This window comes from Onychomys torridus, chromosome 9 (assembly GCF_903995425.1).
Source record: "Onychomys torridus chromosome 9, mOncTor1.1, whole genome shotgun sequence".
In the NCBI taxonomy this organism is placed as follows: domain Eukaryota; kingdom Metazoa; phylum Chordata; class Mammalia; order Rodentia; family Cricetidae; genus Onychomys; species Onychomys torridus.
Genome location: NC_050451.1, coordinates 91,088,992 through 91,101,493, shown reverse-complemented (window position 1 = coordinate 91,101,493; position 12,502 = coordinate 91,088,992). Strand labels below are relative to the sequence as shown.

The 12,502-nt window shown below is 35.7% G+C and overlaps 1 protein-coding gene across 13 annotated transcripts in view; it reads left to right on the top strand.

Annotated features, from left to right (window-relative positions):
• Mycbp2 (MYC binding protein 2) overlaps positions 1-12,502 on the top strand; it is a 243,679-nt gene that overhangs the window by 59,298 nt on the left and 171,879 nt on the right. For all 13 annotated transcript variants that reach the window (XM_036198612.1, XM_036198607.1, XM_036198616.1 and 10 more), the window contains exons 9-15: positions 815-888; positions 1,019-1,157; positions 2,372-2,448; positions 6,865-7,069; positions 8,403-8,567; positions 10,495-10,653; positions 11,825-12,029. In XM_036198612.1, coding sequence (XP_036054505.1) covers positions 815-888; positions 1,019-1,157; positions 2,372-2,448; positions 6,865-7,069; positions 8,403-8,567; positions 10,495-10,653; positions 11,825-12,029 — 1,024 coding nt within the window. The remainder of the gene's footprint in view (positions 1-814; positions 889-1,018; positions 1,158-2,371; positions 2,449-6,864; positions 7,070-8,402; positions 8,568-10,494; positions 10,654-11,824; positions 12,030-12,502) is intronic.

Genomic DNA, 12,502 nt, shown 5'->3' with positions numbered 1-12,502 from the left:
GAGTTTTGCTTGTAGTTTTGTGTTATTTAGCAGCAGTCACTAACACATGTTCCAGGGTCCTTCTGTGATACTGGTATCCCTTGTCACAACAAGCTTGTGCATTACTTTGACCGAAGTATACAGTGCACTATTCTACAGAGATATGTTCAATGCTGGCAAATATGGGTGGTAGCTGAGATATTTGGCTGGTTTGAGACAAAAAGAAAGAATTGAGTATAGATTTGTTGGATCTGAGAAGGATAAATGGTTAGAAAGTCTAGAACATTATAAATACTAAATATGATGGAATAGACATTGACTTTCTACATGGGAAATACATAAGTAGTTTTGGCGTTTATTTTGTAAAGCAAGGGATATCTGCAGTTGGACACCATAGACTTCAAATACAGAAGCTTTAGATCTATCTGTATTTCTCTGTGACACTAATGACTGAAGTGTATGTCTGATGGTAGTGTTGCCTACATTGCATGTGAATCTGTTGAAATGATCATAACCAACATTGTTTGTTTATCATGGTGCATGTTCAACTCTCAGACTATATCTGATACTAATTCATTTTGAAATTAGGTGGGCTTTCAGATCCTTGATTATGCAAGCTTTATAAATGTAAGCACAACATATAACCAGAACTCTTAGTTGAATTGTTTATTTTTCCCTAATTTGTAATTCTTATTTTTAAAAAGTCTCTTTTTGAGTGTAAGTGTATTCTTACTGTGTGAAGAACTCTCATTCTGACTTCAACAGAGGAGTAAAATCATTTCATGAGTTACTTATTTATTGTGTAATATAATTACTTTTTCTTTAATTTGTATAGATTGCCACACTGAAGGTCAAAATATTTTATTTACTGATGGAGAGTATATAAACCAGATAGCTGCTTCAAGAGATGTAAGTGCTTGGAATCATCAGTAGCTATTGTAAATGAAACCAATTTTATTTACATTACTTGGTTTTTATTAAGTACCTAAAGACTGATTTATGCATTATAAAAAAATCCCAATTTTTTTTTTCTTTTGAGGATGGCTTTGTTGTCAGAATATTTGCCACAAGCACTGAACCTGTACTGCAACAAGAATTACAGCTTAAACTGGCCAGGAAATGCTTACATGCCTGTGGAATATCACTGTTTGATTTGGAAAAGGATTTGCATATCATAAGTAAGATGACGAAATAAGTCTTTCTTTTTTATTGCTTTTAAAATCTCTTTGTGTTTTCAGCAGTGCAGCTCATAATTTAGTAGTTACTGTGTCTATTACTATAAAACAAGATTTTTTAATTACTATATAGAAGTAACTAGGAAATACAGCGTGTAAATAGACAAGGTATTAGTAAGTGTTTAGAAAAGTGACTAATAATACTTTCCAACTATCAGTTTGAAAAGGGAAAAATAAACATATTTATTAAGGTATGAATGGAAAATGCTTGGTGTCATTAATTTAATACCACTGAAGATTTATTAGTGCAGTTCTGTAACTTAGGGGAATATATATAATATCTGATTTTTGATGTTTTTATCATTGAGAGTTTACTAATCTTGCCAGTTGTTTTTTTATCTCACATATTTTAATTGTATAGGATTTTTGTGTATCTTCCCTTCCATGGGAAAAATTGCCAAATTGAGCTAAAATTTTCCATTTTAAAAGCTTACAGAATCATTGATTGCTTGTGTGAATGGCCAAACATCATAAAATATACTATGTAGAAAAATTTTAATTTATAATTTGAAAATGTATGCATGTATATATGCATATTTTTAAGTTAAGAAATTTTCATGTATAAAAAAAAGCACAGAACAGAGAATCTGAAAATTTGTATCCAGATATCTTCATATTTTAATTCAATCCCAAAGAGCTGTAAGTTTTAGATGAACTAACTCCTAAGCTTTATATTTGTTAGTTTAAACAATGGATAATATAGTTATGAAGAGCAAATGAGATAAAATTTATACCATTTATGATGTTTATTACCAGTTATGCTTAATAAAAATATATTTTTATACCTTAATTCAGTGACTGCTGTTGACATTGATTTATGAATGTTTTGTTATAAAATGTTGTTTGGTAGTAATTTAAAGTACATCAAGATTAGAACTTTATCCTTTTTTTTTTTTTTTTGAAGTTGTGGGCCTATTATTATAGCTCTAGGAAGTGATAATTACTCTGTTTTGTTTTGTTTCATTTCATTTTCTGACCGTCTTTCTAGGTAGCCCAGCATGTTCCCAAGCTAGTGTTCTCCAGCCTGAACTTAAGTGTGCCACCTTGTCCAGACAGTTCTAATTGAACTAACTAATATTATTTGATAGAGTGCATGTTGTATTTAGAATTACTTATGTTAAAAATGCAGTTATATTAATAGTATTGTTTTATTGAAGGCACGGGATTTGATGAGGAGTCAGCAATACTTGGTGCAGGACGAGAGTTTGCACTAATGAAAACAGCAAATGGAAAGGTAAATTACTTATTTTGTTTCAGAAATTAACTACTTCTGCTAGAAGAGACAGTACAAATTGTTACATAATTCAGGTGGTTTATACATTTCAATGTTGTCATAGTTTTTTTACATGCTAAAATCTTATTCGTGTTGAAAATAACATTATGTAAGAATAGTAACATTTTTCTTTTTTCTTTTTCCTTTTTTTCTTTTGGTTTTTTGAGACAGGGTTTCTCTGTGTAGCTTTGCGCCTTTCCTGGAACTCGCTTGGTAGACCAGGCTGGCCTTGAACTCACAGAGATCTGCCTGCCTCTGCCTCCTGAGTGGTGGGATTATAGTCATGCGCCACCACCGCCTGGCAAGAATAGTAACATTTAAGGCCCTAAAAATTTGTAAACTTTTTTAAAAGTTATATTTTTGCAAGTATTCAATTATGGATTCATTTAAGTTTGTCTTTTATGTTTATTCTGATATGAGATATCACAAATTTCTAAATGTTCTAATGTTTATAATTTAGATAACAGAGAAGTGTGTTTAATTAACTTTTAATTTGATAGTTTAGCTTGTATAGATTGAAGTTTCTTTTTTGTCTAATAAATGTGAAGAAAAAATATGATAATTAAGGGATTTCTGAAAATAGAAAATATCAGGCCTATATTTGCATGTAGCTTTTTATAAATTTGGAAAGTTAATAATAAATTTTATGAATTTCCTCCTGTGATTATAATCATGGAAATATAAATATGAAAATTGTAGAAATTATAACTACCCAGAATCCATATAAAAAGTAAACTTGAATGGGTTAGTTTCTGTCTCCTTCGAGTCATGAAATTTGAATACTATAAAAACCATTTAAATAGTCCAGTAACCCCTAAGGAAATAGAATCAGTCATTAAAAGTCTCCCAATCAACAAAAGCCCTGGACCTGATGGTTTCACTGCAGAATTCTACCAGATCTTCAAAGAAGACTTAATACCAATACTCTTTAAATTGTTCCACACAAGAGAAGCAGAAGATATATTACCAAACTCCTTCTATGAGGCTACAATTACCCTGATTCCTAAACCAAACAAAGAAAGAGAACTACAGACCAATCTCCCTTCATGAACATTGATGCAAAAATACTCAAAAAAATTCTGGCAAACAGACTCCAAGAACACATCAAAACAATTATCCACCATGATCAAGTAGGCTTCATCCCAGGGATGCAAGGGTGGTTCAACATATGAAAGTCCGTCAATGTAATACACCATATAAACAAACCCAAAGAAAAAACCACATGATCATCTCACTAGATGCAGAAAAGGCATTTGACAAAATCCAACACCCCTTCATGATAAAGGTCTTGGAGCAATCAGGAATACAGGGAACATACCTAAACATAATAAAGGCAATCTACAGCAAGCCAACAGCCAACATCAAATTAAATGGAGAGAAATTCAAAGCAATACCACTAAAATCAGGAACAAGGCAAGGCTGTCCCCTCTCCCCCTACTTATTCAATATAGTACTTGAAGTTCTAGCCAGAGCTATAAGACAACATATAGAGATTAAGGGGATACAAATTGGAAAGGAAGAAGTCAAGCTCTCCCTATTTGCAGATGACATGATAGTATACATGAGTGACCCCAAAAATTCAACCAAGGAACTGATACAGCTAATAAAAACATTCAGCAACATTGCAGGATACAAGATCAACTCAAAAAAAAAACAAACAAAACAAAAAAAAATCAGTAGCCCTCCTATATACAATGGACAAATAGGCTGAGAAGGAAATCAGAGATACATCACCCTTTACAATAACCACAAATGACATAAAATACCTTGGGGTTACACTAACTAAGCAAGTGAAGGACCTATATGACAAGAACTTTAAGTCCCTGAAAAAAGAAATTGAAGAGGATGTCAGAAAATGGAAAGATCTCCCATGCTCCTGGATAGGCAGGATTAACATAGTAAAAATGGCAATCTTACCAAAAGCAATCTACAGATTCAATGCAATCCCCATCAAATTACCAACACAATTCTTCTCAGATCTGGAAAGAATCATACTCAACTTCATATGGAAAAACAAAAAACCCAGGATAGCCAAAAGAATCCTGTACAATAAAACAACCTCTGGAGGCATCACGATCCCCTACCTCAAGCTCTACTATAGAGCTACTGTAATAAAAACAGCTTGGTACTGGCATAAAAACCGACATGTGGACCAATGGAATCGAATTGAAGACTCTGACATTAACCCGCACACCTATGAACATATAATTTTTGACAAAGAAGCCAAAAATGTACAATGGAAAAAAGAAAGCATCTTCAACAAATGGTGCTGGCATAACTGGATGTCAATGTGTAGAAGGCTGCAAATAGATCCATATCTGTCAATGTGCACAAAACTTAAGTCCAAGTAGATCAAAGACCTCAACATAAATCCAGGTACTCTGAACCTGATAGAAGAGAAAGTAGGAAGTACTCTTGAACGCATTGGCACCAGAGGTCACTTTCTAAATATAACACCAGTAGCATAGACACTGAGAGAAACAATCAATCAATGGGACGTGTTGAAACTGAGAAGCTTTTGTAGAGAGCAAAGGACACGGTCAACAAGTTAAAGTGACAGCCTACAGAATGAGAAAAAGTCTTCACCAACCCCACATTTGACAGAGGGCTGATATCCAGAATATATAAAGAACTCAAGAAATTAGACATCAAAATGCCCAACAGTCCAATTAAGAAATGGGCTATAGAACTAAACAGAGAATTCTCCACAGAGGAAGTTCAAATGGCTGAAAGACATTTAAGGAATTGCTCAACATCCCTAATTATCCAGGAAATGCAAATCAAAAGGACTCTGAGAGTCCACATTACACCTGTCAGAGTGGCTAAGATCAAAAACACAGAAGACAGCTGATGCTGGAGAGGATGTGGAGCAAGGGGAACTCTCCTCCACTGCTGGTGGGAATGCAAGCTTGTACAGCCACTTTGGAAATCAATATGGCACTTCCTTAGAAAATTGGGAATCCATCTCCCCCAAGACCCAGCTGTAGCACTTTTGGGCATATACCCAAGGAATGCTCAATCATACCACAAGGGCATTTGCTCAGCTATGTTCGTATCAGCTTTGTAATAGACAGAACCTGGAAACAACCTAGATGCCCTTCAACTGAAGAATGGATAAAGAAAATATGGTACATATACATAATGGAGTACTACTCAGCAGAGAAAAACAATGACATCATGAGGTTTGCAGGCAAATGGATGGATCTAGAAAAAATCATCCAGAGTGAGGTAACCCAGACTCAGAAGGACAAACATGGTATGTACCCACTCATAAGAGGATACTAGATGTACAACAAAGATGATTGGACTGCTACAAAACTCCAGGGAGGCTACCTAGAAAACGGGAGCCTAGGAAAGACACAGGGATCATCCAATGACAGAGAAATGGATGAGATCCACATGAACAACCTGGACGACAGTGGGAGTAATGAAGGGCAAGATTTTAGGGAACGAAAGCTTAGGGGAGCAGGAGATCCCAGCTGGATCAAGAACAGAAAAGGAGAGTGAGGGATAACAGACCATGATAAATGAAGACCACATGAGAACAGGAATAGGCAGAGTGCTTGAGAGGTCCCCAGAAATCCACAATGATATATCCTCTGTAGTCGGCTGGCAATGGTCGAGAGAAAGCCTGATCTGACCTAGTCTGGTGATCAGATGACTAAACACCCTAACAGTCGTCTTGGAACTCTCATCCAGTAACTGATGGAAGTGGATGCAGAGATCCTCAGCCAGGCCCCAGGTGGAGCTCCAGGTATCCAACTGTTGAGAAAGAGGAGGCACTGCAAGAACGTGAATTGTTGAATCCAAGATTGCAAAAAGCACAGGGACAAGTAGCCAAATGAATGGAAGCACATGAATTACGAACCAAAGGCTGTGGAGCCCCCAGCTGGATCAGGCCCTCTGGATAAGTGAGACAATTGAATAGCTTGAACTGTTTGGGAGGCATCCAGGCTGTGGGTCCAGGACCTGTCCTTAGTGCATGAGCTGGCTGTTTGGAACCTTAGGCTTACACAGGGACACTTTTCTCAGCCTGGAAGGAGGGGACTGGACCTGCCTGTACTGAATCTACCAGGTTTAAATGAATCCCCAGGGGAGTCTTGGTCCTGGAGGACATGAGAATGGAGGGGAGGGGCTGGGGGAAAGGTGGGGTTGGGGACGGGAGGGGGGAGGACAGGAGAACCCATGGCTGATGTGTAAAATTAAAACACATAATAATAATAATAATAAAATAAATTTTAAAAAACTGTCAAGTTTTTGTTATTTTTGCTTGTCAATAACATATGGAAGCTTTTACTTTCTTTCTTGTGAAACCTGGTGCACCATTCCAAAAGGCAATCTAATATTTGTTTTTCTTTCCTTTTTTTAACATATAAGATATATTATACTGGCAAGTACCAGAGTCTTGGAATCAAACAAGGTGGTCCTTCAGCAGGAAAATGGGTTGAGTTACCAGTTACCAAATCTCCCAAGATAGTGCACTTCTCTGTGGGACATGACGGTTCGCACGCCCTTTTAGTTGCAGAGGATGGAAGTGTGTTCTTTACAGGATCTGCAAGTAAAGGAGAAGATGGAGAGTCAAGTAAGTCACCTGAGAGCTGGCACTTACTGAATATCAGTGTGCAGTCATCTCAGCAGCTTGTGTGTATGTGGGACATGTTCAGTTAAGCATGTGCTAGGGAAAGGTGTTGTCTGTTTAACTCTGTACTTCTTCTGAGTGAATTTTCATCTCATATATACATGATTATTCATTTGAGAATAGGTGGTTGGTGATTTTTTTCATCTAATTATTCTAGTAGATTACTTAAAAAACCCAAAACTTTGCAAGGGATATGTATTTTAAAAGAAAATAAACATTTTGTAACTTTGTTTATAAATGTTAGCTATGGATTACTGTTTGTGGCATTCTTTCTCCATGAGGAAATCATTTGCTCTGCAATGAAAAAATAAAAAAGTTGATCTAATATTTTTTTCTGTCTAGATCCTTCTTCAAAGCATCATTTTTCTCTCTTAAATAAATAACTTTTCATATTCCTTGGTGTAGCATCTTACAGGGGTTTATTTTTTTTAAGTCAATATATAAATGGAAAATTAAGTAAAAATTAAAGTTACCGTGAAGTTAGCCCTTTAACAAACCACAGATATATTACCATCTCATAGAAACTGAACCTTTAGAGAGCATTCATTTAAACTAGTTACAAGACTGTGTATCAATGTCAAGTCATATGAAAGCCATGGTGGTATTTTAAACTATAGTATAACAATATGGTTTCATTCTGAAAGCATGAAGGAAGTTGATTACCCAAATGAACAGCTAGTTGCTGTTTTCCATCTTTTGTTTATTTCGATGCTAGAATTTTTGAGAATGGTGGCTTTCTAAATCACCTGCATTTCTATTTATTTGTTCATTTTTCATGTGTGTATCATCTTTCCTTACAATCAAATTGACTTGGTACAACTACTTAATATCTATTAGATGAATAAGAAACTTTGTTTTCATGTTCTAATATAACGGCACACATTAATTATAAAGAGAGATTAAAAAGAAGGTGATATAAGTGTATGTTGGGGGAGTTAGTGTGGTATGTGTGTTGTCTTTGTTGTATGGATAATATAAAACCTAATCTAGAGATTGAGACTCCTAGAAGTTTATTGGAAACTGGGTTTCCTTTTGGGAATTTCACAGTGCTACAAAGAAGGAGGAACTGTCAGTGATAACCTAAATATTAATTGACTACATGAGGCTAGCACGTTCCTAATTATAATGTACATAATGGTAAGCCCCAGCCTTTCTGAGACTTAATGAAGTGTATCAAAAAGGTAAACAAACTGTTCATTTTCTTTGGTTTTATATATAAATCATTGTTATTATTTGCATATAGATACCTTACATTCATTTTATTTGTTCCTTTTAGCTAAGAGCAGACGGCAGTCGAAACCCTATAAACCTAAAAAGATTATTAAAATGGAAGGAAAGATTGTGGTATACACAGCCTGCAATAATGGAAGTAGTTCTGTTATTTCTAAAGATGGAGAATTATACATGTTTGGGAAAGATGCTATTTATTCTGATAGTTCAAGTAAGTTAAAAAAATTATCACTTTTATGCAAAAAGGATTCCAATATGAATTACTGGATGTAACACAGATGTGTCTAGAAAATTAACATTTGTAATATGCTTTAACTATATACTTGGCATTTTCTTCCATCTGAAACTTTGGGGAAGATGTTTTCCATTGTATTTTGTCACTAGAAGTCTTTTGTTCATTTCACACATAGCTAGTAATGAACTTGAGGGAAATTTTCCCTTAGCTCTTTTCTCTGGAAAAGTGCTGTGTAACGGGTCTTTGGGTTAATGTTAGTCACTATCAGCAGTCAGTTTTTATAACAAAGCTGATTTAAAATCATTGAATTATCTGTCTCCTCCTTAGACAGTGGGGTAGTATTATTTCCCTTGCTAATCACTGTATTCCATAATATCTAGCACAAAGGTCAAGAATTATTTATCAGTTTATCAAGTGTCTGACTGATAAAACTAAAATTTAAGAGGTGGATCTGAGGAATGGAAGTAGCTAGATAGTTTTATAGCAGTTAATTATTCACTGGAATGCTCCCAAGTAAAAGAAGTGCCGACTTAATGTGGTAACATTCAGATTCTCAGTGGGCTGAAATTGTTAGAGTGAATCAGACTTTTGGGATAGCACATTAGTAGTACTCAGCATAACTATTATACACTAAAATGCTAGTAGAAATTGAAGATGTACATGTAAGGGTTTAGGTGGACCAGAAAAGGTCTACCTGCCCTTTTTTTTTTTTCAGTTGGAGAGAGATTTATTTGTGACAGACTTAAGTGGATATTGTTCACTTTAGACAATCAGATTTATTATTAGCTTTTTCTAGTTGGATAGCATTTACTTAACATTCAGAATTTTCTTTTTGTTCCCCTTCCCTTAAAAAAGAGGCTAAGGATAGTATCTGTTTCATAGTTGATTTTTGTAATTCTGTAAGAACGTTTAAGAAATGATCTGCACAGAACCTAGAACATACAAGAGCTCAGCATATAATCATCTGGTATTAGTATCAAACTTTGTTCCATGAAATCCTTATTACACATATTTTTTAAGTATGCTACATACTGAAATTAGGAATTTTTACAACTTAAATAATTGCTATGATTTGGAAATGTTTTTAATATATCTTAGAAAACTAACTCTTTAGTTGTTACTATTACTACTTCTTAATAAGGTTAAGCATGCTTTTGTACTTTTAAAATTCTTGCCAACAATAAGTAGTAAGGGTAGCAAATGGATGTGAAAAGCATGCCAAAAGTAACCTAAGGGAAGTTGAGGAAAGTATTAGGGACTCAGAAACATTGTTTTGATGGGTGGTGAGATGATTCACCGTGAGAAGACAATTGTTACTCAGCTTGACAGCCTGAGTCAATCCTCAGGACTCAGGTGATGAAAGGAGAGGGCCATCTCCTGCAAGTTATCTTCTGTCCTAGCCATGCCCATCACAGACACATGTGCACTTGAGTGCATTCACAGGAAGCAAGTAAAGAAAGAAATGTGATTTTCCAGTAAGTACTGGTACTGTTTTGTAAAATCTTACAGGTTTTATAAAAACACTGTTTGACTGTACTATTATAAGTGTTTTACTAATTTTTTTGCTGAGGCAGTCTAAGCAGGTAAAGGTTCATGACTTATTTGTCCCTGTAGTAGAAATCTGAGAGGGGCTGGCCCTTCTGAGTACTGTTCAAAGGTATTGGCACGTGGAGCAAGCAGGCAGGAGACGTTAGCTGGAAATAATATTGCAGGAAATATTTGTCCCAACTACATTTAATGTTTTGTTTTGTTTTAATTTGATGGTTATCTATCCGTAGTTCGGTCTCTTGTTTCCCATTTTGGTGAATTATTTTTCTCAAGAAAATAACTTCTGCATTAAAATTGTTCTTCTAGTTACAGAAATATTTTCATTGTTTTTGTTAATTTTGTATCTTTTTTGTAGGTTTGGTGTCTGACTTGAAAGGCCATTTTGTAACTCAGGTAGCAATGGGCAAAGCTCACACTTGTGTTTTAATGAAGAATGGAGAGGTTTGGACTTTTGGTGTAAATAATAAAGGACAATGTGGACGAGACACTGGTGCTATGAATCAAGGAGGGAAAGGTAGGAGTTTCATTTTTAGGTATCAAGAACTATGTTGTCTTTTCATTAGCTTTTTGGGATATAGTAAAGAATCTTACTCTTTCAAAAATGAATGACTCAGGCCTAAGAGATGGCTCAACAGTGAAGAGCACCTGCTGCTCTTTCAGAGGACTCAGGTTCTGTCTCAGCACTCATGTGGTGGCTCATACCTTCTGTAACACCAGTTCCAGGAGTCTGACACCCTGGTACATACTTATACATATGGGCAAAACTCACATACATAACAATTAAAAACACTTTCAAGTGAAGGACTCTTTGATTTCATATAAATTTAAAAGCCCCTGCACTTTTCTCTGATAATAAAAGTCTATCACTGCAAAAATAAAATCATATTTTTAGTTTTTGAACAAGTGATGTTCCTTCCTGTTTAATAGTTGTAAGATTCTACATAAATTAATAATAGCACTTCTTTGATTTAACATTTTTGATGACTAAATTATTCATGGAAAGCAGATTTTTCAAATTGTTGTCATCTTCTGTTTTAACTACTTTTTGGCAGTAGCCCATCAACAAATATTGCCCTCCTTGTTTAATCATGTATACTACCAAAAGTGGAATCTCAAATGGCTGAGAAGCACTTAAAAGGATAAGCACTTATCCTTAGCCATCAGGGGTATATAAATCAAAATGACTTTTAAGATTCCATCTTATACCTGTCAGAATGGCTAAAGTCAAAAACAGCTCATGCTGGCAAGGATGTGGAGCAAGGGAACACTCCTCCATTGCTGGTGGGAGTGCAAACTTGTACAGCCAGTTTGGAAATCAGTATGACAGTTTCTCAGAATGTTTGGAATCAATCATCTCAAGACCCAGATATTCCACTCTTGGGCATATACCCAAAGGATGCTCTACCATACCACAAGCACACTTGCTCAACTATGTGAGCCTAGCCTTTTAACGGCTTAGCTACCCTGAGCTAATTTCTTGATTATATGTAGGTACTTTGAGTGGCTGTGCTCTAGGTTATATGCTGTAGATAAGAGGTAAATGAATAAGTTTGATAAGGAATAATAGATAAAGTGAGTAAATACATTATGACTTAGATTACAGCAGGGTTCGTGTTTGTTCTTAAATTGGGAAATACCTGTTTTCAGACATGGAAATAATCCACATAAATTGATCTGTCAAACAGGATTTGGAGTTGAAAATATGGCAACAGCAATGGATGAAGACCTGGAAGAAGAACTAGATGAAAAAGATGAGAAGTCCATGATGTGCCCTCCAGGCATGCATAAGTGGAAGCTGGAGCAGTGCATGGTATGCACAGTGTGTGGAGATTGCACAGGCTATGGAGCCAGCTGTGTTAGCAGTGGGCGTCCCGACAGAGTTCCTGGAGGGTAAGACAAGATTTCCTACTGAAGAGAATAAGCACACCCTCCCCTTTGTTTTTTGTTTTTCAACATTATCTCAGAGTATACATACCTACCTTTTATGTATATGTGTGTATAGTGATGGTGTCTTAGGTTCAAACCCAGGGCTTCACCATAACGCCAGGGAAGTGCTCTACCACTGAACTACACATTCAGCCCTAAACTTAAAAATACTTAATTATTTTCCGCTATGTTATAGAGTATTATTTTAAGGTGTGTTACTTTTGTTTATATTGCATTTGTTTAATTCTGTGAAGCTGTGTTACTGTGCCTGTCTAAAACAACTGATGGTCTAATAAAGAACTGAACATTCAATAGTGAGGCAGGAGAGAAAAATAGCTGGGGCAGACAGGCAGAGAGGATAAATAAAAGGAGAAATCTGGGAGGAAAACGAAATAGCCAGAGAAGGAAGAGGACTGCAGGGGCCAGCCCCCCAGCTA